Source organism: Engystomops pustulosus, chromosome 1 (genome assembly GCF_040894005.1).
Source record: "Engystomops pustulosus chromosome 1, aEngPut4.maternal, whole genome shotgun sequence".
Taxonomy (NCBI): Eukaryota; Metazoa; Chordata; class Amphibia; order Anura; family Leptodactylidae; genus Engystomops; species Engystomops pustulosus.
Window position 1 is genome coordinate 269,487,378 of NC_092411.1, and position 26,800 is coordinate 269,514,177.

The 26,800-nt window shown below is 44.4% G+C and overlaps 1 protein-coding gene across 1 annotated transcript in view; it reads right to left on the reverse strand.

Annotated features, from left to right (window-relative positions):
• Positions 1-26,800, reverse strand: part of ACOX3 (acyl-CoA oxidase 3, pristanoyl) — a 62,983-nt gene that overhangs the window by 31,220 nt on the left and 4,963 nt on the right. The window contains exons 5-13 of the mRNA XM_072126144.1: positions 26,328-26,417; positions 25,194-25,337; positions 23,586-23,674; positions 15,967-16,063; positions 14,617-14,799; positions 10,903-11,025; positions 2,161-2,281; positions 856-978; positions 524-637 (exon numbers count right to left, since the gene is read on the reverse strand). Of these exons, the coding sequence (XP_071982245.1) occupies positions 524-637; positions 856-978; positions 2,161-2,281; positions 10,903-11,025; positions 14,617-14,799; positions 15,967-16,063; positions 23,586-23,674; positions 25,194-25,337; positions 26,328-26,417 (1,084 nt within the window). The remainder of the gene's footprint in view (positions 1-523; positions 638-855; positions 979-2,160; positions 2,282-10,902; positions 11,026-14,616; positions 14,800-15,966; positions 16,064-23,585; positions 23,675-25,193; positions 25,338-26,327; positions 26,418-26,800) is intronic.

Below are 26,800 nucleotides of genomic sequence, written 5' to 3' on the forward strand. Positions count from 1 at the left end.
CGAGGGAAGGGGGTCCACAATGCACCAGCATGTAACAAATCCCCCTCCAAAAAAGTGTTTTGTAGCATCCCCACCTATCGAAGTCTAAGCACCAATCGCAATTACAGCCCATTACTCCATGTATTCCCAGGCTTGTCTGCTGGTGGAGCCTTACACGTGAGCGCTTCCACTGTGTCTGGCATGTAGAACAGTCCAAGAAAACAAGGAAAAGGAGCCGGAGCACATCCAGGTAAAATCCACATCCAGGTAAAATCCAACGATTCTTTTTTAGATGTCCATTAAAAATCACACACGCTCTGTGTGAAAGGTCGCTGTAGGTACAGCACACCTACACGTTTCAGCTCAATACTAAGCCTTAGTCATGGTATCTAATAAAGAATCGTTGGATTTTATCTGGATGTGCTCCGGCTCCTTTCCGTTGTTTTCGTGGACATCTCCATGTAGGGTTTCTGCAGGTTGGTTCCCATTCAAGAAAAACCTCTTAAAAATCAACAGCTTATAAAATGTAATGTTACCACAATACCTGCACAGTCCAGGCATTCTCTGATGGTGCTTGCAGTAAATTTGTGCTTCATAATATTCTTGTAGTCATTGAGGAAATGTATAGATCCCAGCGGAGACTCGCAGGGGGTGTTATCTAATAGGAAATTGAAAAATAAAACACAATTAGAGACAATACACAAAAATGAGATCCACAACATGTTCTAAATGAAGGTGCAAAAGTTGGACTGATGGAGAGTCGCTAAGAAAGAGCAGCATCGGCCCTGATGGATCGGCCCTGATGGATCGTGTGTATACTTCAGGGCATTACAAAAAACATATCTGCAAAGGAGAGAAACATATTTGAAGACTTACCTTCATGGATCAAGGGGATAAGACCCAGAAGGTAGTTGCTGGTCTGTTGAAGCAGGACATTATTATCTCCTTCATATGTGCAGTTTGGATCATTGTCATTGCGGATGTCCCCTAAACGATTCACTTGAAATAGAAGAATGATGGTTATGGTTCCCTGATTTTGGAGACCTTAGTTTTTGCCTTCATGGAAATAGACTACAAACAAACCCTGTGTAGTCAGATCATGCATTATTCCATATAATCCCCTGCCCTCGTCCCTCTTCTACCTTCTGTAGATCAAAGTGGTTCTCAGGTTCAGGAAATTCCTATCTGTTATAAAGGTTTTGTGTGTCGTCCTACTATAATCCCTACAATTGTGTACCAAGTTGACTTTAGTTTTTTTTGGTTTGTTTTTTTACCTGGGGGGAGATCCCAGTCCTGAATCAAAATATATTTTGCCCTTCATATTTTTTGGCCATCAATAAAGTTTTCTACTTGTGTAGGTATTGTGGACCACCATCTTCTATCCCATTTGGCTCCATTTACATGTCCGTATATAGCTACCGTGGGCTAGTTGCAAAACCGTCAGCTAGCTCAAGGCCGCCATAGATGTGCATTATACACGGACGCGGTGCGTAAGTACAATGTGCATGCAAGCTGTGGGACACGGCAGGTCCCATTTCTGCCAGGCTTGGCAACACGACCGCAGGGCTCCCTAGGGAGAGGGGAGGGGATGAGAAGCACTTAGCCCTTCCCTCTCCATCCAGCTTGCAGCTCCAGTTTGTTCCCACGAATGTGTGAATGGAGCCTTACTTTGCTTTGGCCAACCCTAGCTAGGATGTAGGAAACCCCTTTAACATCAAGAAGAGGCAAATATGATTGGAGTTACGAAAGGCTATCCTATTAGGAATTCTTTGCCTACCTCTTTTAATCGCCCTATAACAATACATGTATATATATTACATACAGTTACGGAGACAGATTGGTCTAGGACCCTTCGAGCTACACCCAAAATAAAAACAAATGCTGTGTCTATGGAGATACTAGATGTAGTAATGGAGTTATGGCCTAGGACTGATATTATCTGACTCATCCCATCAGGCAGCGCTTATAATTAGATATGACATGTTTTGGTGGGAACACATGTCTTATCAGTCTGCAATCTGCTTCACCTGCCTTTCAGAAACAAATGCATCCAGTAATCCCCAATTATATCTTGGAATTTTTCCAAACTATGACTGATAATCTGTGAGGAGTAAAAGCTCCTCATCTAGAGGACTAATCATGTCCACTTCTATGACAGTAATCCACTTTCTGGTCACTTACTAGCTAAAAAGCCGTGACCTCCGCATGCCTCGCGGCACTCCTGAGCCCCGTGCTGTGCAGTCCAGGAGGCCAGGGGTTTACCGGCACAGGACAAGGCGTGGATTTCTCTGCCAAGTTCAGCCTGAAAAACATGAACAGTGTAAAGTGTTACATACAGTAATGGCTGACAGTATGTAACTTCTGAGTTGTATATTACTTATTGCTCAAGGTGTCACCTGACAACTGAGGATAACAATCAATCTACTCAACAACAGCCATAATGTGCCTGGTATATGTAGGCATTTCCTAAATTTTCTAAATTTTAGCACCAAATATAGAGCATTGCTAGACCCTCCTGACCACTCTCCCTGAGAGTATTACCTATGTATTACCTGAGTATTACCTTCAGGACCTTAGAGTGATCTCAGAAGCATGTGACTGTTCATCTGCTTCATCACTGTAAGGTCCATGAACCTTTCTATGCTGCAGGATGGGACAGAGCCAGGGTATGGGAGGAAAAGTAACTGCCCCTGGGACCAGGTATGTACTAGGGTTGTGTATGTGTGTGAGTGGATGGGTGTAGCAGGGCTGTGTGTGAGTGGATGGGTGTAGCAGGGCTGTGTGTGAGTGGATGGGTGTAGCAGGGCTGTGTGTGAGTGGATGGGTGTAGCAGGGCTGTGTGTGAGTGGGTGGGTGTAGCAGGGCTGTGTGTGAGTGGATGGGTGTAGCAGGGCTGTGTGTGAGTGGATGGGTGTAGCAGGGCTGTGTGTGAGTGGATGGGTGTAGCAGGGCTGTGTGTGAGTGGATGGGTGTAGCAGAGCTGTGTGTGAGTGGATGGGTGTAGCAGAGCTGTGTGTGAGCGGATGGGTATAGCAGTGCTGTGTGTGAGGGGATGGGTATAGCAGTGCTGTGTGTGAGGGGATGGGTATAGCAGTGCTGTGTGTGAGGGGATGGGTATAGCAGTGCTGTGTGTGAGGGGATGGGTATAGCAGTGCTGTGTGTGAGGGGATGGGTGTAGCAGAGCTGTGTGTGAGTGGATGGGTGTAGCAGAGCTGTGTGTGAGTGGATGGGTGTAGCAGAGCTGTGTGTATGTGTGAACAACATGGATTTTTATTCGGTGTCAAATATATTTTTCCTTTTTGTAACACTTAATCTAGTATGAATCTCATAGTTAGGGGTGGCTTATTGTCCAAAAATATGATTATAACTAAAGTACAATTAAACATGTACAACATTCTTATCCAGCATCAGCCACTGAGATAAATGTGGTCAATTTTTAGGCTGTCTAGGATAGTATAAGTATAGAGTCTTTTCTGACCTATAGAACATAGACTATACATAGGGAACCATGAGCACACATCATCCAATCACAGTGCAGCTTTCATGGTTCAGGAGTAGCTAACGGAATGAAAGCTGAGCTCTGACTGGTTGCTATGGTAAACATGGCCTAGTTGTTTTGAATGTGGCCTATAATCTCCTACATGGAATCTTTCCTATGCATTTAAAATGTAAATATCTATAGATGCAGTTTTTTTTGTAATTATGTTATCACTGGTCTATGGAGACATAAACATCTATATGGGAATCAGTGAGGGAGATTTTCTAGCAAATATATTCTGGAGGAATCTATAAACATGATGTGAACTGAACCTAAAGTCAAAGAATATTATACTGTGTTCACCTCTGTGGCTGGACTTATGCTGTTTTATTCAGTCATCGGATCAGAACAATGTCACTTAATTTTGAAAGACCAATCTACAAAATGACAGGAACCAACCGAGCTCAAAAGATCCCATTGGCCATAATACGGTCCGTTGGGCTGCCGTACTAGTGTTTGTGGAACAATAATCTTTTTTACAAGTAATTTTTATGGACTCTGTGCTGCAGATGTGTTTTTTTTAATACCCTAAATTACTTGTTTCTATTAAGATCTCCACATTTTATTAGCTTGGAAACTATAAATAGTGAGGCAAAAAATAGTAACCAAATTATGGGAGAAATTAGAGAAAATAGAATTTACTGCAGACGGCTAAAATACATTTTTTGGCACATTTGGAGAGGTTTTTGTTGTAGATGTGATTCATGAAATTGAGATAGCTCGGCCTGGGCGGCACATGCTACGGGGGCACAGGGAATAACTACTGGGATTCTTCCAAATATTATCATAGATTATCTAGAAGGACGGGGTGACGGTGACACTGACTGCGACTTGTTTGTGGGTCACAGCAGCTGATAAGGAGCACAGTTCAATCAGTCAGTTCTGAACACTGGCTTATAAATTCATACACTACATACCAGTAGGGGTATATCCACACTGGAAGGATATTTCCCATCAAAGAAAAATCCAGAAAATAGCAACTGGAATCCCCCCCCCCCCCCCCAATAAAAAAAAAACAAACAAAAACATGAAAACCTCTGACCTGTAGGCAAACATTCTTACAGTGTAGTCATATTTAAAGAGGACTTGTTGGGGCGATTTGGGACTCTTAACCCCCCACAAGTCTTATTAGACCGGTGGTTTACTGTCCCAAATTAGCCTTTAGCTTGTCCCTATGTGTCCGCTATAGCCTTAAGGTCATAAGGGAGAGGCGGTGCTGTTAAATCTTGCATAGGGCTGAAACCCATAGCTACAAGTCCAGCTACAATCCTGGAATATAACTGCATGTTTCACAGTCCTCCTGCTACAATACAAAAAAAAGGTATGGTTACACAGATCTATAACATCTTCCACCACTGTCTGTAGCTTTGTATGGTCAAAACTACTGGTACACTTCCAGACCTCACGTTCGGCTTTGGCTGTCTGACCCGGACATGGGGCCGAATTGGCTGAACAGCCAATCTGGCATATGGAATCTCCTAGCAACTAGCCATGGCTATGATTGGTAATATGTCCGGGTCAAGCAGCCAAAGCCAAACCTCGAATGACAGGTCTGCTTCTCTCTACCAGTGAATGAGACCTGAGGATTTGAACTTGTAAATGCAAATTAAACTGGTGTATATTACACACTGTAATGCAATACAAAGTAAGCAATGCAATGTATGTACCTAGGCTCTTTTACTAAGGGTCGCAGAGCGCACTTTAGTTGGACTGTTCGGCTTTTTCGGGGATTGCTCGGCTTGCACAGGTATTTAACAGGTGTCTGTGCTGGGATTGTGTTCCATGGGCAATCGGACGATCCGACTGATTCGGACTGAGCGCGGGATTTAACTTTCAAATTGTGTCGCAAGATAATGCACTTACATGCACCAGGAAGAAGATGGTGAACTCCGGCGGACCTGAGCGGGGAAGAGACACATGCAGGATATCGGGCGCATGATCTTTGTGAATCACGGCAGAGTGCATTATCATCGGACAATGCACTTTCGGTGAACTCGGCGGACTGGGTAAGTAAATGTGCAACTCTATCTATGTGTAAGCTATAAAAATAGTCTTTTAAAGGAAATCTACAATCAAAATCCATCATGATAAACCAGGTGCACTAACTCATAGATCCAGGCACCGTGACTGTGGTAATCTTATATTTGTTATTCATGGCCTTCTTCCTTCTAAAATCAACTCCTATAACAATGCTTATGAGCCTGAAAGGCTCTGCAGGCATTACCAGAGCCCCTTATTGCTGCAGATTCACAGGCTGTTACACAGTGCAGAAGCACTTTCCCCCTCCCACTGTGTAAGATAACAGCGGGATGCAGTGTAACAGCCTGTAAAGCTGGAGCATGGAGGGGCTCTGGTAATGCCCCTAGAGCCCGTCTAGCTAATTAGCATAATTTTAAATGTTGATTTTAGAAGTTAGGAGACCATGGATAACAAATATAATAAGATTACTACAGTCACTGTGCCTGGATCTATGAGCAAGTGATTTCCTTTAAGTTTATGGCACTAAAATATTGGCAATAATAATGCTATTCTGACAAAATGAATTTTTGCATATTGTCTTAATAATAAGGAGTGAGAATAAGGACACCAAGTAACCAAACATACAATCCAATAATTTATCATACAAAGGATTACAGCACTAAACTCATTTTCTCAAGAAACCTCCAAAGCAGAAAAATCCTTGGCCACCAGAAATATTTCCTGGCCTGGTTGCCTTTATTATACAGAGGACAATATAGCGATGTGATGAGAAGCAGAGTTAAGTATGTGGTTACATCTCAGCGCACACTTGGGTAAATGGACCATTACCAAAACCTCTTTATTCCAGGACGATTGTAACCTTATATGGTAACTGCTGAGCACGTACTGAAAAGTACTTATTAGAAACACAAGTCCCGATTATAGGACTGAAGGATCATTCCAGTTGTATATGTATGTATATTCCTACTCAGCGTAATCCAGATTTCACCCACTGAGGTCATTAAAGACAAATTTACCTGTTCAAAGCCGAGGCTATATGCTTTTTCATGTCCACAGATCACCAGGTAAAAGATCCAGACTGCTGGCTCCAAACGTTTAGGGGCTGAGTGTATTTATTTGCCTTTTACCACTTTATTGGAAAGTCACAAATCCAGAAAGAGGTACAACACATCAAAATTTTAATCACTAAACGTCATTGGGGCAGATTTATAAAGCTGTCTGAAAGTCAGAATATTTCTAGTTGCCCATGGCAACCAATCACAGCTCCCCTTTAAAATATTCATGAGCACTGGTAAAATGAAAGCTGAGCTGTGATTGGTTGCCATGGGCAACTAGAAATATTCTGACTTTCAGACAGCTTGATAAATCTGCCCCATTATCTTAACACAGGGGTCAGGAACCTTTTTGGCTGAGAGAGCCATAAGCGCCACATATTTTAAAATATAATTCTGCGAGAGCCGTACAATATGCTTAAAGGGACAATGGCTCCAGCAGTCATTAGTACAGCAAAGAGTGTTCCCCCCTTCCCCCGTACTAAGCTTCCACTGGACCAAAACAATGGTAATTCCCTGTAAAATAAAAAATAGATAATTTACATTCGAGCTTGTCCCTATACATGAGCCAACCGCTGCAGAACATCCCCATACATGAGCCAACCGCTGCAGAACATCCCCATACACGAGTCAACCGCAGCAGAACATCCCCATACAGACGCCAACCGCTGCAGAACATCCCTATACAGACGCCAACCGCTGCAGAACATCCCTGTACAGACGCCAACCAATGCAGAACATCCCTGTACAGACGCCAACCAATGCAGAACATCCCTATACATGAGCCAACCAATGCAGAACATCCCTATACAGACGCCAACCAATGCAGAACATCCCTATACATGAGCCAACCAATGCAGAACATCCCTATACAGACGCCAACCAATGCAGAACATCCCTATACAGACGCCAACCAATGCAGAACATCCCTATACAGACGCCAACCGCTGCAGAACATCCCTATACAGACGCCAACCGCTGCAGAACATCCCCATACACGAGCCAACCGCAGCAGAACATCCCTATACAGACGCCAACCAATGCAGAACATCCCTATACAGACGCCAACCGCTGCAGAACATCCCTATACAGACGCCAACCAATGCAGAACATCCCCATACACGAGCCAACCGCAGCAGAACATCCCTATACAGACGCCAACCGCTGCAGAACATCCCCATACACGAGCCAACCGCAGCAGAACATCCCCATACAGACGCCAACCGCTGCAGAACATCCCTATACAGACGCCAACCGCTGCAGAACATCCCTGTACAGACGCCAACCAATGCAGAACATCCCTATACAGACGCCAACCGCTGCAGAACATCCCCATACACGAGCCAACCGCAGCAGAACATCCCCATACAGACGCCAACCGCAGCAGAACTTCCCTATACACGAGCCAACCGCAGCAGAACATCCCTATACAGACGCCAACCAATGCAGAACATCCCCATACAGACGCCAACCGCTGCAGAACATCCCCATACACGAGCCAACCGCAGCAGAACATCCCTATACAGACGCCAACCAATGCAGAACATCCCTATACAGACGCCAACCGCTGCAGAACATCCCCATACAGACGCCAACCGCTGCAGAACATCCCTATATAGACGACAGCCGCTGCAGAACATCCCTATACAGACGCCAACCAATGCAGAACATCCCTATACAGACGCCAACCGCTGCAGAACATCCCCATACAGACGCCAACCAATGCAGAACATCCCTATACAGACGACAGCCGCTGCAGAACATCCCTATACAGACGCCAACCAATGCAGAACATCCCTATACAGACGACAGCTGCTGCAGTACATCCCTATACAGACGCCAACCGCTGCAGAACATCCCCATACAGACGCCAACCGCAGCAGAACTTCCCTATACACGAGCCAACCGCAGCAGAACATCCCTATACAGACGCCAACCGCTGCAGTACATCCCCATACAGACGCCAACCGCTGCAGAACATCCCTATACAGACGACAGCCGCTGCAGAACATCCCTATACAGACGCCAACCAATGCAGAACATCCCTATACAGACGACAGCCGCTGCAGAACATCCCTATACAGACGCCAACCGCAGCAGAACATCCCCATACAGACGCCAACCGCAGCAGAACTTCCCTATACACGAGCCAACCGCAGCAGAACATCCCTATACAGACGCCAACCGCTGCAGAACATCCCTATACAGACGCCAACCGCTGCAGAACATCCCTATACAGACGCCAACCGCTGCAGAACATCCCTATACAGACGCCAACCAATGCAGAACATCCCCATACGGACGCCAACCGCAGCAGAACTTCCCTGTACACGAGCCAACCGCTGCAGAACATCCCTATACAGACGCCAACCGCTGCAGAACATCCCTGTACAGACGCCAACCAATGCAGAACATCCCTGTACAGACGCCAACCAATGCAGAACATCCCTATACATGAGCCAACCAATGCAGAACATCCCTATACAGACGCCAACCAATGCAGAACATCCCTATACAGACGCCAACCAATGCAGAACATCCCTATACAGACGCCAACCGCTGCAGAACATCCCTATACAGACGCCAACCAATGCAGAACATCCCCATACACGAGCCAACCGCAGCAGAACATCCCTATACAGACGCCAACCGCTGCAGAACATCCCCATACACGAGCCAACCGCAGCAGAACATCCCCATACAGACGCCAACCGCTGCAGAACATCCCTATACAGACGCCAACCGCTGCAGAACATCCCTGTACAGACGCCAACCAATGCAGAACATCCCTATACAGACGCCAACCGCTGCAGAACATCCCCATACACGAGCCAACCGCAGCAGAACATCCCCATACAGACGCCAACCGCAGCAGAACTTCCCTATACACGAGCCAACCGCAGCAGAACATCCCTATACAGACGCCAACCAATGCAGAACATCCCCATACAGACGCCAACCGCTGCAGAACATCCCCATACACGAGCCAACCGCAGCAGAACATCCCTATACAGACGCCAACCAATGCAGAACATCCCTATACAGACGCCAACCGCTGCAGAACATCCCCATACAGACGCCAACCGCTGCAGAACATCCCTATACAGACGACAGCCGCTGCAGAACATCCCTATACAGACGCCAACCAATGCAGAACATCCCTATACAGACGCCAACCGCTGCAGAACATCCCCATACAGACGCCAACCAATGCAGAACATCCCTATACAGACGACAGCCGCTGCAGAACATCCCTATACAGACGCCAACCAATGCAGAACATCCCTATACAGACGACAGCTGCTGCAGAACATCCCCATACAGACGCCAACCGCAGCAGAACTTCCCTATACACGAGCCAACCGCAGCAGAACATCCCTATACAGACGCCAACCGCTGCAGTACATCCCCATACAGACGCCAACCGCTGCAGAACATCCCTATACAGACGACAGCCGCTGCAGAACATCCCTATACAGACGCCAACCAATGCAGAACATCCCTATACAGACGACAGCCGCTGCAGAACATCCCCAAACAGACGCCAACCGCTGCAGAACATCCCCATACAGACGCCAACCGCAGCAGAACTTCCCTATACACGAGCCAACCGCAGCAGAACATCCCTATACAGACGCCAACCGCTGCAGAACATCCCTATACAGACGCCAACCGCTGCAGAGCTTCCCTATACAGACGCCAACCGCTGCAGAACATCCCCATACAGACGCCAACCGCTGAAGAGCTTCCCTATACAGACGCCAACCGCTGCAGAACATCCCTATACAGATGCCAACGTGTCTAAGCTGCTGCATAACCTCACATTAATGTAGAAATGCAGTGGTGGGGGAAGATATGAGAGGATGATGCAGATGGGTCTGTAAGGGACACTCAGGAGCTTCTTAGCTGCTCCTGCACACAGGACACTAAGGGGTTAAGGCAGAGTGTGAGGAGACACTGGGGGGAGGGAGCACTTAACTCTGGCTGATTCCGGTCTCCTATGTCTGAATCTCCCGGGCTGCTACATCCAGCCCCGGGATTGGCTGCAGGCAGACAGTCTCCTCCCCTCCCTTTCACACACGGAGGAGACTGCTGCAGGGAAGGAGAGGGAGGCGCCGCCCCCGAATTAACCCCGCGGACCCTGCGCTGCTCTGCCGAATACATCCAGGGGCATAAGTACAGCCGGGGCACAACAGCCTGGTCTGTTGGCAGGCATATTAGCAGTTGCTGCGGCTGTATTTAAGCCCCTGGATTGGAGCCCCGGCTGCGAGCCAGATGCGGCCATCAAAAGAGCCATATCTGGCTCGCGAGCCATAGGTTCCCGACCCCTGTCTTAACATATATAGTACTTACCTGTCTTGGGCTCCGATCTTTCATAAGAATCCCGATCTGAAGTTCAATTAAGTTAACAAAAAAGCTCCTGGAGAAGTAATCGAGGGCATAAGCTGCAGCCAGGTAAGGGATCAGCCGCCATTGCTGAAAATAATAAGAGAGACACAGCTTATAAAGGAAATAAGAATATAACCAAAGATACATCACATAACTGGGCGATCATGGGACAGACACGGTCTTCAAATTTTTGATTTCTGATACTGTACACCTAAAAATGTTCACAATTTCACCAAAATGATGACTTTTTCATAAAGCCAGCCAATTCTATTGTACTCAAAAATCAACAGACAGTTTCACAAAAATTATCCTCATTGGGCAATTGGACATTGTGGAAAAAGTTTACTTCACAGGAAAAGGTATTGGGCTTCAAGATGAAAACGTGATCTACAGAGAAGAAGTGGGCCTGCTAGATAAAGAAGGAGTGGGATTGACAGAGGGAGGAGAAGTAGAACAAGAAGAGGTAGAAGAGGGCTTTACATGAAAAGAAGCTGAAGTGAGCTTCATAGAGGGAGATGATGTGCACTTCACTAAAGAAAATGCTATTTAAAAGGAAAAGAAGAAAGATTCACTGGAAAAGAAGCAGAAGAGGGTTTCACAGAAGAAGACAAAAGGAGAAGTGGGATTTGAAAAAGAAAAAGTAATGGGCATCACATAAGAAGAAAAACTGAAGAAGGATCACAGAAGAAGCCTTCATAAAGCAGAAAATAAAAATAAAACACCGGAAGAATAAGAAGAAGAGGGAATAATAAGTGGTATTCACAGTATAAGAAGAAGAGCAGAAGTGGCTTCACAGAAGAAGTAAAGTAGTGGGATTTGCAGAAAAAGAAGAGGAAATAAGAAGTGGTCTTCACAGAAAAAGAGGTATAGAAGAAGTGTCCTTCACAAAAAAAGAAGAACAGAAGTGGCTGCACAGAAAAAGAAGAAGAGAAGTAATGGCCTTCACAGAAGAAAAAGAAGAAAAGAAGAAGAAGTGGTCTTCACAAAAAAAGAAGAGCAGAATTGGCTTCACAGAAGAAAAAGAAGAGAAGAAGTGCCCTTCACAGAAGAAAAAGAAAAAAAAGAAGAAGTGGCCTTCACATAAGAAGAAGAACAGAAGTGGCTTCACATAAGAAGAGGAAGTGGTCTTCACAAAAAAAGAAGAAAAGAATTGGCTTCACAGAAGAAGAAGAAAAAGAAGAGAAGTAGTAGTCTTAACAGAAGAAGAAGGATAAGGAGAGAGAGAAGAAAATAAGCAGTGGCCTTTATAGAAGAAAAATGAAAAAAGAGGTGGGCTTCACAGATAAGAAAAAGTAGTGGACCCAAATAAAAAGAGAAAAAGAAGAAAAAAAATAAGTGGCTTCACAGAAGGAGAAAAAGAAGAAAATGGTGTCACAGAAGAAGTAGAAGACAAGACAAATGTACTTCCCAAACTAAATGTATAGGTTTGAGGTCTTCCACCATTTTACAGCTACAGTCTACATCTCTATACAGGTGGTCCCCTACTTAAGAACACCTGACTTACAGACGACCCTTAGTTACAAACGGACCACTGCATTACTTTAATTTAGCCAGGTGTGACAATAAACAGCTATAACAGTTATCACAGGTGTCTGTAATGAAGCTTTATTATTAATCCTGGTTCTTATGACGACCCAACATTTTTAAATTCTGTCTGGAGTTACAATTAAAAAATATACAGTTCCGACTTACATACAAATTCAACTTAAGAACGAACCTGCAGAACCTATCTTGTATGTAACCTGGGGACTGCCTGTAATGCGGCTGCTCTTTTTCTAGATGACTGACTTCATTTTCACCCATAAGTACGGTTTCAATCAAGCCTTATTTCTGGTATAATCCCGGGTTTAGGACACCGATGTCTATGCTCAGTCTTGCAGTAAAAGTGGACAATTTTAATTGCTTCATAAACATGATCTGTGTTTTTCCACCATTAGTATCATTTTTCTCTTGTCTAAATGTCATTCTCATTATTCCAAGGAGTAAAATCTAACATGAGAAATCTGAGGATTCCTAAGTCGTGAAAATGCATTTGTGACGGATGTGACACAAAGTGGATAATAGAAGAGGATGTACTTATATAAAACCGCTCAGCCGCCTAGTTACAAGGTACAACAAAACATAACAGTGGGTCACACCTGGTAGTATACCCAAAAAGTTTTACTCTTGCTTTGAAATACAGCATTGAGGTAGCTATTTATGTTAAAAAAAAAACAAAAAGGGGAGGACATCACATGGAAAAAACCAAAGGATACCCTTCCTAGTGCGGATTCTAGTCTAGTTCCCTCATATCACTATATAGTGCTGCCTTTGTGAAATGGAGATGATAGGGTGAGGGGTTCTCTGTACGTCAAGCAGGACCCACCATGAATGCAAAATGGGAGTATGAATATGACTGATCTTAAACCAATGTGTTGGAGATCTATGGCAGTGTAGGAGTGAAGATCGAAAAACTATTACTATGTTTTTCACTTCAAGGGTGGGACTAGGAGTATAAATCTTATCAGGCATGGAACGAGGAGTAGAGCTGCTAACATGGGTTCGACTAGGAGTATAAATGTAAGCAAGAATGGGACTGGTAGTAGAGCTACTGTCATGGGCAAGACTAGGACCTGAACTGTTATTGTGGGTGGGACAAGGAGTAGAACTAATATCTTGAGTGGGACTAAGACTGCATTCACACTAACGTGTGCCTGCCGTACCGTAGCATGCTGGGCACACGTCTGCAACAGGGAGAGGAGGAGGAGGTGAGCGCCGTTCACCCCCGCCCCTCTCCATAGAGAAGCATGGGCACGGTGCCAAATTCCGGGGAAAGATAGGACATGTTCCATCTTTCTACCGGCTACGGGAAGGTGCCACACGAGTGCTGCACCGTACCGCTCCATACGGCACTGTGCGCCCATTGCCGGCCTATAGGGCACATATATCCAACATATATACGTCACCCGCATATACGTCCCCCAACGGCCGTGTGAATAAGCCCTAAGAGTAGATATTTTACTATGGGACTAGGAGTAGAACTTCGACCACAGGTGAGACCTGAAGTAAAGTTATTATCATGGGTGAAAATACCCACCAAAAACAAGGTATTACATAAGGGTTTTTTTGTATACACTCAAAGTATATTTTGGGAAAGCTCAGCGTACACATTGACATGTACTGGCAGATGGATGCATAGTTGTTGCCTCCGTCTGACCAGTATACGAGGCATGCAGCGAAAAAGGCAGTATCGAAAGGCGTAGTAAGCCATGTCTTTCCATCCTGCTCCCTCCTGCTGAGTGACCTATATGCTCGGTGAAGGCAATAGTACCCTATACCCGATATGTCACTCAGCAGGGAGGGCACCAGTCATGTCACTGTCCATATAAGGACAGTGACATCACTAGGGAAACACCCCATACATCAGCAGCAGCCAATCGGGGGTCCCTGGGTGACGTATCCCATTGTATATACAGTGGGATATGTCTGAGCCATACGTAGTCCTTACAATGTATGGCACAAAAACGGTGATGTGAGCCCAGCCTAAGGAGTAGAAGTGATAAGCCATTATCTGGGTGGAACTAGGAGAAGAAATCTCATAATTGGTGAGGATTTAAGTATCAGTAATCAGTATAAACACTGCAAAGACAAAACCAGTCTACATGAGAGTATAACATGATACATATACAGTCCATGTACCTGTAACTGATATTCCAGGACCGGTATTTCTTCCTTGTCAGTAGGTCCAAACTGGCGTCGAGTTGCAGAGAAGCGGATAGCAATACTGATGGCGAGCTTCAGGTTTGTGACTACCATACCAATGATTGAAACCCTCCCACTGGACAGCGTGCCGAGAGACGCGCCAAGACGCTGCTTGGGGTCCTATGGAAAGTGCCAACAAATAAAAAAAAAAGTTGTAATAATTGTGAACGGATATAAAAGCAGCCTTCAAAATAAATGCAAATTCTTTTAGGCTGTAATGAGGATTTCACAGACAACTTATTAGATATGAGATGCTGTGTATATATGCAGTATAAACAAACATGAATATAAGCCAAGGAACCAAATATTTCCACAAAGAACTGGGAAAACGCATTTACTCGTGTAAAAGCCTAGGGTGGAAAATGCATTGGTCACAGCCGCCCCCAGTAATGTTATGCCCAGCAGCCTCCCATAGTAATGAAATACCCAGCAGCCTCCCCCAGTAATGAAATAACCAGCAACCTCCCCCAGTAATTTAACAGCCAGCAGCAGCCTCCCCAAGTAATGAAATGACAAGCAGCGTCCCCCTGTACTGAAATGCCCAGCGGCCTCCCCAAGTAATGAAATGCCCAGCAGTCTCCCCCAGTAATGAAATAACCAGCAACCTCCTCCAGTAATGAAATAACCAGCAGCCTACCCCTAGTAATAAAATGCTCAGCAGCTTCCCCCCATTAATGAAATGCTCAGCAGCCTTCCATAGTAATGAAATACCCAGCAGCCTCCCCCAATAATGAAATAACCAGCAACCTCCCCCAGTAATTTAACAGCCAGCAGCAGCCTCCCCAAGTAATGAAATGCCCAGCAGCCTCCCCCAGTAATGAAATAACCAGCAGCCCCCCCTATAATGAAATGCTCAGCAGCCTCCCCCAGTAATGAAATGCTCAGCAGCCTCCCCCCGATAACGAAATGCTCAGCAGCCTTCCCCAGTAAAGAAATGCCCAGCAGCCTCCCCCAGTAAAGAAATGCCCAGCAGCCTCCCCCAGTAAAGAAATGCCCAGCAGCCTCCCCCAATAATGAAATGCCCAGCAGACTGCCACCAGTAATAAAATGCCCAGCAGCCTCCCCCTAGTAATGAAATGCTCAGCAGCCTCCCCCTAGTAATGAAATGCTAGGCAGCCTTCCCTAGTAATGAAATGTTCAGCAGCTTCCCCCCAAAAACAAAATGCTCAGCAGCCTCCCCCAGTAATGAAATGGCCAGCAGCCTCCTCCCTAGTAATGAGATGCTCTGCATGACCTTCACCTTTCTCATGATAGATTGGAGATAGAGATATAGATCTATATTTGCACCTTGTATTCACTAGTGTAGTTTCCACTGGAGGATATGTCACCTGTACGGTTTAGGAGGTTTTCATGAGGAATCCGAACATTGTAAAACATTGCAAATCTGTAAAAATAAATATTAATGGTTAAAAATAGTCAAGTATTACACCAAATTTAGGCTATACAATTAACCCCATCAGGTCCCTGACATTTTCTGGACAAGGAATACAAGGGTAACACTCATTCTTGTAGAACTTTTGGTCCTTGGAGAAACTTTGGCTTCTCTTAGATGACATCTAGGACCTTCACCCCACCCCACAAGCCTCTAATTTTGTAGATATAAGATCCCAGCATAAGGGTCTCACATCTTTCTCCAACAAGACAAACATTATTTATATAGAGGAGACATCTGACAGCCGGGCGTGGAAGAGTAAAGAATTGGACAGTATAAGGGAAAACTTGGCCGGGTTTCCTGGATATATTTTCGTCTCTCGTTTCTAGTAAAAGATGAAGGTTTGTTTTATCTTGGCGTTGGCGTGTCACTAACCCTGACGATTATTTACTGCAGCCATAAATATTTATATGAAGGGCTAAATGAATGAAAATGATGGATACATTATGTGTAACCACCCGAGCAGAGATCTATCCGGGTAGGAAGCCGATACCTGAGGTTCACATAAACACAGATAAGGAACTTGACGATTCCATCATTTAATCACCCAAAATATTCCACTTGTGTTGTTCAATGGGAAGGTTAATACCTTACAAGGAGCTGTGGACAGTATATAGTGATAAATGTGCTAAACTAATGGCCACTGGGGGCGCCACTGATCCTGATAACTTTCCATTAATCTACATGAGCATCTCAGTGGTTCAATCGACCTTTGAAAACACAATGGGGCACATTTACTTACCCGGTCCGGTCGCGATCCCGCGGTGCGTTGTCCGATGTGGGTTTGGGTTCTGCCGGGATTCACTAAGGTCGTGCGGCCGATATCCAGTAGGTGTCGCTGCTGCGCCGAGATCCGCCGGAGTTCACCTGCTTCTTCTCGGTGCATGTAAGTGCTTGATATTGCGACACATTTTGTTTTTTAAATTCCGCATTTTTTCCGAATCCGTCCGGTTGTCCGACGGCCACGCCCCCGTTTTCTGTCGCGCGAAAGCCGGCGGCAAAATCCAATCGTGTGCGCCAAAATCCTGACAGAATCTGGTGCAAAACGGAAAAATTCGGGAAACCCAACGAAAGTGCGGCCGCGGAGCCCTTAGTAAATGAGCCCCATTGATAGGATATCCTTTTATACTAGCAATTAGTACGGATAAGACACCAACATATTGGGTGCTGGTTGCATATGTAACAGATGTGTTCTAAGAAAGAAAAACCTCTTTAAAAGGGAAGTCTACCACCTTTATTGAGCTTCATTATCTGCTAGCATCATATTGTAGAAAAACGGACTGATTTTAAGCATATTTTATGTTAATTCTCTCCATTAAGCAATTTCCAAGATATTCCCAGTTTAATTTGTATGCTAATGAGGCAGTTGTTGCACCCAGAATGTATGCTCAGGGCCCTGACCACTTCTATTTCCGAACCACTTCACTCTCCACCAGATAAGCAGGAGATTTGAGAAAAAAAGGAGAAAAAACAGCACGGACTAGCTGAGTCGAGGTCAGTCCATGTAAAAATAGTAGAAAAAAGTCCAGCAATGTACGATTCCAAAAAGGGAATATAAAAACATAATTTTATTGAAGTCATATTAAAAACATCACAATGCCATGGCAGAAACAAGGAAACACCTGACGCGTTTCAAACCTGTTTCGAAGTTTTGTATCTATGAATCTCACTGGATTCGAAACGCGTCAGGTGTTTCCTTATTTCTGCCATGGTATTGTGATGTTTTTAACATGACTTCAATAAAATTATGGTTTTATATTCCCTTTTTGCTGGACTTTTTTCTACTATTTTTAGATGAGCAGGAGATTTGTCTTGAGAAAAGCATGGGGGGAGGGGGACACACTAAAGAGAAGGGATTTAGGCAAGAATAGCCGTGCTCCAGTTACTGAGGGTGCGCTAACTGCCTATCTTGGAAATTGCATAATGGAGAGAAATAACAAAGGTATGCTTGAAATGAGAGTTTACAATATGATGATAGCAAATATCTTTATTACATCTTTCCATTATCTAATTTCAAACATATTTCCAGTTTAAACCGTATGCTAATGAAGCAGTTGGTGCACCTGAAGTGTGTCCTCGGTAGGTGGAGCTCTGCTATTCTTGCCTTCTTCTATCACTTCCCTCTTCTTCTAGTGTCACCCCACGCTATTCGCAAGACAAATCTCCTGTTTATCTGCTGGAGAGGGAAGTGGTTTAGACAGACGTAGATGTGCTCTGGGGGCTGGGGACATGCTTTGGTGTACCCACTGCCTTATTAGCATTTGGATTAAACTGGGAATTTCTCAGAAACAGTATAATGGACATATGGTAAGTAATAAAAGTTTTGTCGTAAATCACACTGATTTTATGTACAACATTTCCCATCAGATTATAATGCTTGAGGGAGGTGGGAGACTGCCTTTAAAGGGAATCAGACCCCTGGATTATCATGGTTAAACCATCAACATCATGCTGCAGTGCTTTAAATTAGAATATACTGCAAATCCCAATGTTAGGAATATCTAGAATTAAGCAATAAAACTCTGATAAAGGGTAGACAATCACATTAAGCATATTTGGCAGGGACACACTGCACTGTCTTCATCTGCGCTAGACACACACGTCCTCTTATTTATATCATGTTATGGGGTCGCATTAAATGAAAACTACATCAAAATCCATCACAATAAACCAGGGACATTACTCATAGATCCAGGCACCGTGACTGTGGTAATCTTCTTATAGTTGCTATCCACGGCCTCCTTCCTTCTAAAATCAATGTTTAAAATTATCCTAATGAGTCAGAATAGGGTGTTACCAGATCCCCTCTATGCAGCAGAACCACAGGCTGTTACAGTGTTCAAGGAGCACTTCCCCCTCCCACTGTGTGCTAAAACAGTGAGATCTGACAGATTGCGGGGGAGAGCCGGGGGAGCAAGGGGGTGGGGGAGACAGTGTAACAGCCTGTGAAGCTTCAACACGAAGGGGATCTGGTAACTGCCCCAGAAGCCCTAATTATAAAAATTAAATTTTAGAAGGATGGAGGCAATGGATAACAAATATAAGAAGATTACCACAATCACAGTGCTTGGATCAATCAGTAAGTGGCCTTGGTTTACCATGATGGTTCTTGGTCATTGCTTAAAAGAAATCTACCGTCAAAATCCATTTCTAAGGCCACATTCACACGATGGCAATGGGGGGGGCCATGATGTGGTTACACAACTTGTGGCCAGATCTTAGTCCCCATAGAGGTCTATGGTACCCAGTTGTGTCTCACCGGACTGCTACAAAGTCAGGCAGCCGTCTGTCTTTGAATAGAGAGGGGAGGGGTGAGGAGCGGTCGGGGGTGAGGAGCGGTCGCTCCCCCTCCTGTTTCCACCCGGCCCTGTTCTCACCTGGGATCCGGTCCACGAGATCACACGGCTGAATGTAGCCTCAAATACAGGGTGACGCAAGGAGTCTTCACCTGTTGCCCTCTTGCTAGAGGGGGGTAAAGTATAAGTAAAATATAGGATCTGCGTGTATGTGATGCACAGTGCCAGCCAGCTGCTTGTAAAGGCAGCAGAATATTGTATTATCATATTATTATCAGCCTTACTGATAAAGTTTGATATAAGTGGCCAACCCCTTTAAGCGTATCCCATGCTATATCACAGTAGAACTTGCGGTCCCATTTGCTCATCTATATGAAGAAGCAGTGACCTCTCCCAATCCTGTGCTCAGCGGAAGATATAGGAACCCCCTATATTGTCACCAGAACTTAAAATGTATTTAGAAAAAAAGTCATTTCCTATAATTTGTGACTTTTCACAGACATTTATACTGCTCTTGGTGTACACAGTGCACCCCCTAAACTGCCTCCATCTGACAGGAATATTTCGGGTGTTTTTCGGATGAGGTAACAGACGGATAATTAAAACAATATTGTGCGAGGAGGATGGGGCCCGTTCCCATACGCTCAGCTGATCAAGTGTCGTCTATGAAAACGATGGGTGTGGAGGGGTCCTGCCACGGAAGGCGAACACACCCAAAAATATTTAGATGTGCTGAAATAGTATATGCAGAGCGTCACTCCCCGGTTTATAGGGACGGGGTCTGCAATGTTTATCTGGTGTAAAATACAAGAATTATCAAATGTCACAACGTTAGGCACAGGGTCAGTTTAGGGTCCTAAACTTGAAAGGAAAATTCATCCCCTGTCTGAGGGGGCTGCTAGTTTAATAGGGTAAAATCTGATGACAGGTTCCCTTTATCCACTTAAAGGGAACCTGTCACCAGGGACCTCATTTTCACTAAAGCCAGCTTGCAGGACCCCATCACACCTGCAGTGCACTTATGCCTTTCTGCTTTCTCTAAGCTTTTGAATTACAATATAATTGTGTGTTATAACTTACCTTGCACCCTGACAAAATCCTGGGGTAGTCACAGGGGTTGGGCTTTAGCTTGGATGCATTTCAAAAAATAACATGTGGCTTGTCTATGTTATTCACTCCTCAGTTCTTAGCCTCCACCTTTGTGCTCCCGTACAGCTCCACCTCATGCTCCTTCTCAGAGGTCACAGCCTGGTCAGCCAGACATCAGTGGGGAAGGGACACAGCTGTACAGGAGCACAAACATGGAGGCAGCCTTCAGCTCAAACAGGTCACATATTGGGGGTCATTTACTAAGGGCCCGATTCGCGTTTTCCCGACATGTTACCCGAATATTTCCGATTTGCGCCGATTGTCCCGGGATTTTGGCGCACCTGATCGGATTGTGGCGCATTGGCGCCGTCATGCACGCGACGGAAATCGGGGGGCGTGGCCGAATGAAAACCCGACGGATTCGGAAAAACCGCTGCATTTAAAAAAAAATTGTGTCGCGAAAATTTCACTCACCTTCATCCAGGATAGGCTGGTGTATTTCGAGGCATTCCAGCGGACTTCAGCGCAGCAGCGCCACCTGGTGGACGGCGGAGGAACTACCATCATAAATCCCGGCCGGACCCGAATCCAGCGCAGAGAACGCGCTGCTGGATCGCGAATGGGCCGGGTAAGTAAATCTGCCCCATTGTTTTTTGAATGCATCCAAACCAAAGCCCAACCCCTGTGACTACCCCAGGATTTTCTCAGGGTGCAAGAGTGAGTTATAACACACAATTATATTGTAATGCAAATGCTTAGAAAAGGCAGAGAGGAATTTTTGCACTGCAGGTGTCATGGGCTTTTACAATCTGTCTTTAGTGAAAATTAGGTCCCTGGCGACAAGTTCCCTTTAAAGGGGTTTTCCCACTAAACAAGTTAGGCCCTATCCACAGATGATGGAACCCCTACATATCACAAAAACTGGGGTCCGTCGTCAGTCGTCACTCCCCGATACGACAATCTCCGTCAGCTCCATAAAGATAATCGGGGCAGTCAGACCACGCACATCCGGCTGCTCCGCCCATCTCAGGGAGCAACGAGGGGTCTTTCCCATGTAAAGATCTGTGTGATCGGCGTAGCAAATTGTACTTTGTAGTGACGGTATTTAATATTCCATGCCGTGTGGTGGCAAGTATGGAAAAAAATGCCAAATCATGTGAAAATGGTGAAAAAATGCAATCGCGTAATTTTCCCGTGGGCTCGGTTTTTAAAGCTTTCACTGAGCGCCCCAAATTATGCGTCTCCATTATTCTTTGGGTCAGTGCAATCACGGGGATAACATATATATATATATATATACAGGTTTTATTGTGTTTTAATACATTTTTTAAAAAAATTAAAACCTTCTGTACAAAAAAAAAAAATTACTTTGTTTATTCTGGCGCTAATAACTTTTTCAGCCTATGGTGTACCGGGCTGGGAGAGGGGTCATTTTTTTGCAAGATGAGCTGATGTTTTCTTTGCTATAATTTTGAGGACTGTATGGCCTTTTAATCACTTTTTATAAAATTTTTTAGATATAGCCAAATGGCTAAAAAGTGCCGCTTTGGACATTTGGGCGCCATTTTTCGTTACAGGGTGCAACGCCAGGAATGACCATTATTATATTTTCATAGATCTGACATTTTTGGATGCGGTGATACCTAACATGAGTTTTACTATTTATTCATTTTTATATCAAATGGGGGCGATTTGCATTTTTAGAGTTTATTTATTTTTAAACTTTTTTTTTGTTTTACTATTTTTCAGACCCCCAAAGGTACTTTAACCCTAGGTTGTCTGATTGCTCCTACCATACTATAGTATGGCAGTATATGGGGTTTTACACACAATCTATTACATACCACTGATACATTGTAACAGATCTTCAGGAATCATACAGCCTCGGGTCTTATAAAGAACCAAGGCTGTCATAGCGACAGATCGTCCCTCCCCAATGCTGTTCTGTGGAGTGACAATCTCAGCCAAAATGGCGGCACCCATGTGCCTTTAATTTTTTTTGTTTTCAGCTTTCCGGTACATGGCACGGGATATTAAATGGAACCAATAAAAAGTAATATATGTCCCGTAGATAACAAGCCCTCACACATCTCTGTAAACGGAAAAATAAAAAAAAAGTTTTTAGAACGAGGGGAGTAAAAAACAGAAACGAAAAAATATTACACCCACATGAGCGGGATAGATGAGGGCCCAGGGAAAGTGAAAACTGCGCTGTTTGGGTCCCCGTTTCTAAACTAATCAAAGAATATTTTTTTTGGAATTTAAAAATCTACAGAAAACCAAAATTGTATTATGGAGCAGTGCTGCCACCTGCAGGTGGAACTTGGTATACACACCAGAAGTCACTGCAAAAGGAAAAAATAAGATCCACTACTAGGGATCTTATTTAGGGACTAAGGATCTTATAGTTAGGGATATTTGGCTTGAGGATGGAATTTCAGGATGATCCTATAAAGGAGTTTAACCTTTCCAGGGTCACTGGTTAGGGATCCTTCCCTACAAAGTTGTAATAACCAGCTCTGGAGGACTAGTCCTGTGTTACACTGCTAAACTACCGTATTTATAGAATTGAGCCGCATGTAATGCTACATGCCCCCTGTGGTGGCGCTGCAGAGAATGTGAACTATTAGATTTCCCCACAGGAGATAATTGGGTACAAATGTAATGATCAGTTTATTGTTAGGGACCTTCCCACAAGCACAGGCAGTCCCCAGGTTACGTACAAGATAGGTGCTGTAGGGTTGTTCTTAAGTTGAATTTGTATGTAAGTCGGAACTGTATATTTTATAATTATAACCCCACCAAATATTTTTTGGTCTCTGTGACAATTGGATTTTAAAAATGTTGGATTATCATAAGAACCAAGATTAACACTAAAGCTTCATTACAGACACCTGTGATAACTGTTACAGCTGATCATTGTAGCCTAGGACTAAAGTACAATAAATTACCAACATCCAGAGGTCCGTTTGTAACTAGGGGTCGTCTGTAAGTCGGGTGTTCTTAAGTAGGGGACCACCTGTAGAAAAGCTGAAAACCAGTGCATAACCTTTACCAAGATTATATAAGAGACATGAAATACTTCTCACCCGTTATCTAACCCGTTCTGGCCCAGCTTCTTGCCTATGTCTCCTACCATCACCCCTGGCATGGGAAGCAGAGTTTTGGGGTCTCGAATCTAAAGTGTAAAATGAACAATACAGGTTATAAATTGAAAATTGTATTTTGTTATGGAAGAGAAACAACTTTCTTTTATTCTTAAAGAGGTTTTCCACTTTCAGCAAATAATTGCTATTATTTGTGTAATAAAAAGTTATACAATTTTCCAATACACTTTCTGTATCAATTCCACGTGGTTTTCTAGATCTCTGCTTGTTGTCATTCTATAGAAAGTTTCACTGTTACTTCATTTGGATAAAAAACGGTCATGTGATGTCACACAGGTGCACGGTTCGTTATATCCCTGGACATGTGATGTCATACAAGTGCATGGCCTGCTATATCCCCGATCATGTAGTGTCACACAGGTGCACGGCTTGTTATATCCATGGTCATGTGATGTCACACAGGTGCACGGCTCGCTATATCCATGGTCATGTGATGTCACACAGGTGCACGGCTTGTTATATCCCTGGTCATGTGATGTTACACAGGTGCACGGCTCGGTAAATTCCTGGTCATGTAATGTCACACAGGTGCACGGCTCGTTATATGCCTGGTCATGTGATGTTACACAGGTGCTCGGCTCGTTATATCCCTGGTCATGTAATGTCACACAGGTGCACGGCTCCTTATATCCCTGGTCATGTGATGTTACACAGGTGCTTGGCTCCTTATATCCCTGGTCATGTGATGTTACACAGGTGCTCGGCTCGTTATATCCCTGGTCATGTAATGTCACACAGGTGCACGGCTCCTTATATCCCTGGTCATGTGATGTTACACAGGTGCTCGGCTCCTTATATCCCTGGTCATGTGATGTTACACAGGTGCTCGGCTCCTTATATCCCTGGTCATGTGATGTTACACAGGTGCACGGCTCGTTATATCCCTGGTCATGTGATGTCACACAGGTGCACGGCTCGTAATATCCCTGGTCATGTGATGTTAGACAGGTGCTCGGCTCGTTATATCCCTGGTCATGTGATGTCACACAGGTGCACGGCTCGTAATATCCCTGGTCATGTGATGTCACACAGGTGCACGGCTCGTAATATCCCTGGTCATGTGATGTTAGACAGGTGCTCGGCTCGTTATATCCCTGGTCATGTGATGTCACACAGGTGCACGGCTTTGTTGTAAACAATGAAACTTTCTATAAAATGACAGCAAGCAGAGATCTAGAAAACCATGAAGAGTTGATACAGAATTGAAAAATTGTATAACTTTTTGGAACACAAACAATATGATTTGCTAGAAGTGGACAATCCCTTTAATAGAGATGATTTCCATATTACACAGGTTACAGAATTCAGTAGTAATATAACATATATGGTTTATATAACTTAATATAAACTAAACTTACAAGTAATACAGATATTTCACTCATTGTAAAGTGTTTAATCTGCAGACATGACATGTATATGACGTGTGTGAATTGCTCCTTAGTGTTACATTAGTGCACACAGGACACCCACGGCCATGAGGTTTTATGACCCTCCTGTGATTTCTTGATAAGAGACGTCTGTAATTCTTACCTGTACAACAAACGAGTGCAGCCCGTGACATCGCCCGTCCGTAGTGTACAGCTGGGCATACACAACAGCGTGGGTGGCGTTTTTACCCATGTTACCCACCCAGAATTTAGCCGCCTCGAAGTCTGGGGAGTTGAGGATGAATTCCTAGAAATAAGGACACAATCTTCATATTAATGACTAGCTTGATGCTAGAAGAAGTGACAGTCCCCATAGCCTCTAAAAGTGACTCCCCTCAGGAAAAAAAAGTGACTCTATTCTGCTCATTTACGTATAAGGTCATTTCATCGCCTACTAGTTTAATGGGGTAAAATCTGGTGACAGGTTCCCTTTAAACCAGTGTTCCCCAACCTTTTTGTATCCGGGAACCAGCTGCACCTAAAAATTTATTTTCCAGGGAGCGGAGCCGTGTAACCCTCCTACCATGGTCAATGGAAAAAAAAATTGTGTGCCCCACAAATACTCCATATCTAACCCCAACCCATATAATGTCCCATTTCCTGCAGCCCCTGTCACAAAATTTTACCCAATTGAACTACATGCCTCTCAGGTACAGGACGAAATTCCCTCTTTTATGTGAAATCTCCTCTGTGTGAAAATGATAAGAATCATGAATCATTCGTGAGTGAATTGTAGAGGCTGCTCTTTAGATCTTTGGTTCCTATAGCACATGCTGCTGGTGCCATATTAAAGATAAGAATCTCATCTTTCAGATCACATCTGTGGGCTACAGAACCAGAGACACGGACCTTTAAAGACATAGATACATCTATAGAACGTAGATAAAGATCCAGGTCCTGCCTGTATCTACGGTTTCGTAGATAACAGAACAACAAGTCTGATGTGATGAGATTCTTATCTTTAATAGGAGATAAAAGTGTCATGCTTCTAAGTAACTATAGAATCAAAGATAGCGGCATCTGAAGTGATGCTGCCCCCGCTGCCTCTAAATTTGACTCATCTCAGGCAAAATATGACCCTTCTCTGCTCATTTTCAGGTGACTTTGAAGGAGATTTTTTTTTTATAAGTAAACGGATGGGATTACCGTAAACCTCTTAATGCATAAAGGCGAACACGGGGGCAGTCAGAAAATAGAAAACTCCAGTAGTCTGACCCATTCTGTTCTTTATACCTACCTTGGTAGAAGCATCAAAGGTCGCGGTCGTTCGGATAGCCTTTGTATTACTGCCGTGACTGAGCTCCGTAAGTGCAAAGCAGCCAAATATCTTAAAGGAGGGAAACGAAATATTAAAATAAGGAGAGACCAGCACACATATTTATATAGAAAGAAACCCTTCTTACTATCCAAATTTCCATCTTAAAGGGGTTTTCCCACAAAGGCAAGTTAGGCCCTATCCATGATCAGTGGGGGGTCTTAGTGCCGAGACCCCCACAGATTGCGAATGACCCCTCGTTGCTCCTCAGACTAATGGAGTAGACAGCCGTGCATTACCTTTCTGCTCCATTAATCCCTTTGTAACTGATGGAGATCAGTGAGCGCTGCGCTCGGCAATTCCCGTCATAGAGATTAATGGAGCATAACGGTTATGCATGGCCGTTTACCCCATTAGTCTGAGGAGCAACGAGGGGTCGGTCGGACCCCTCGGTT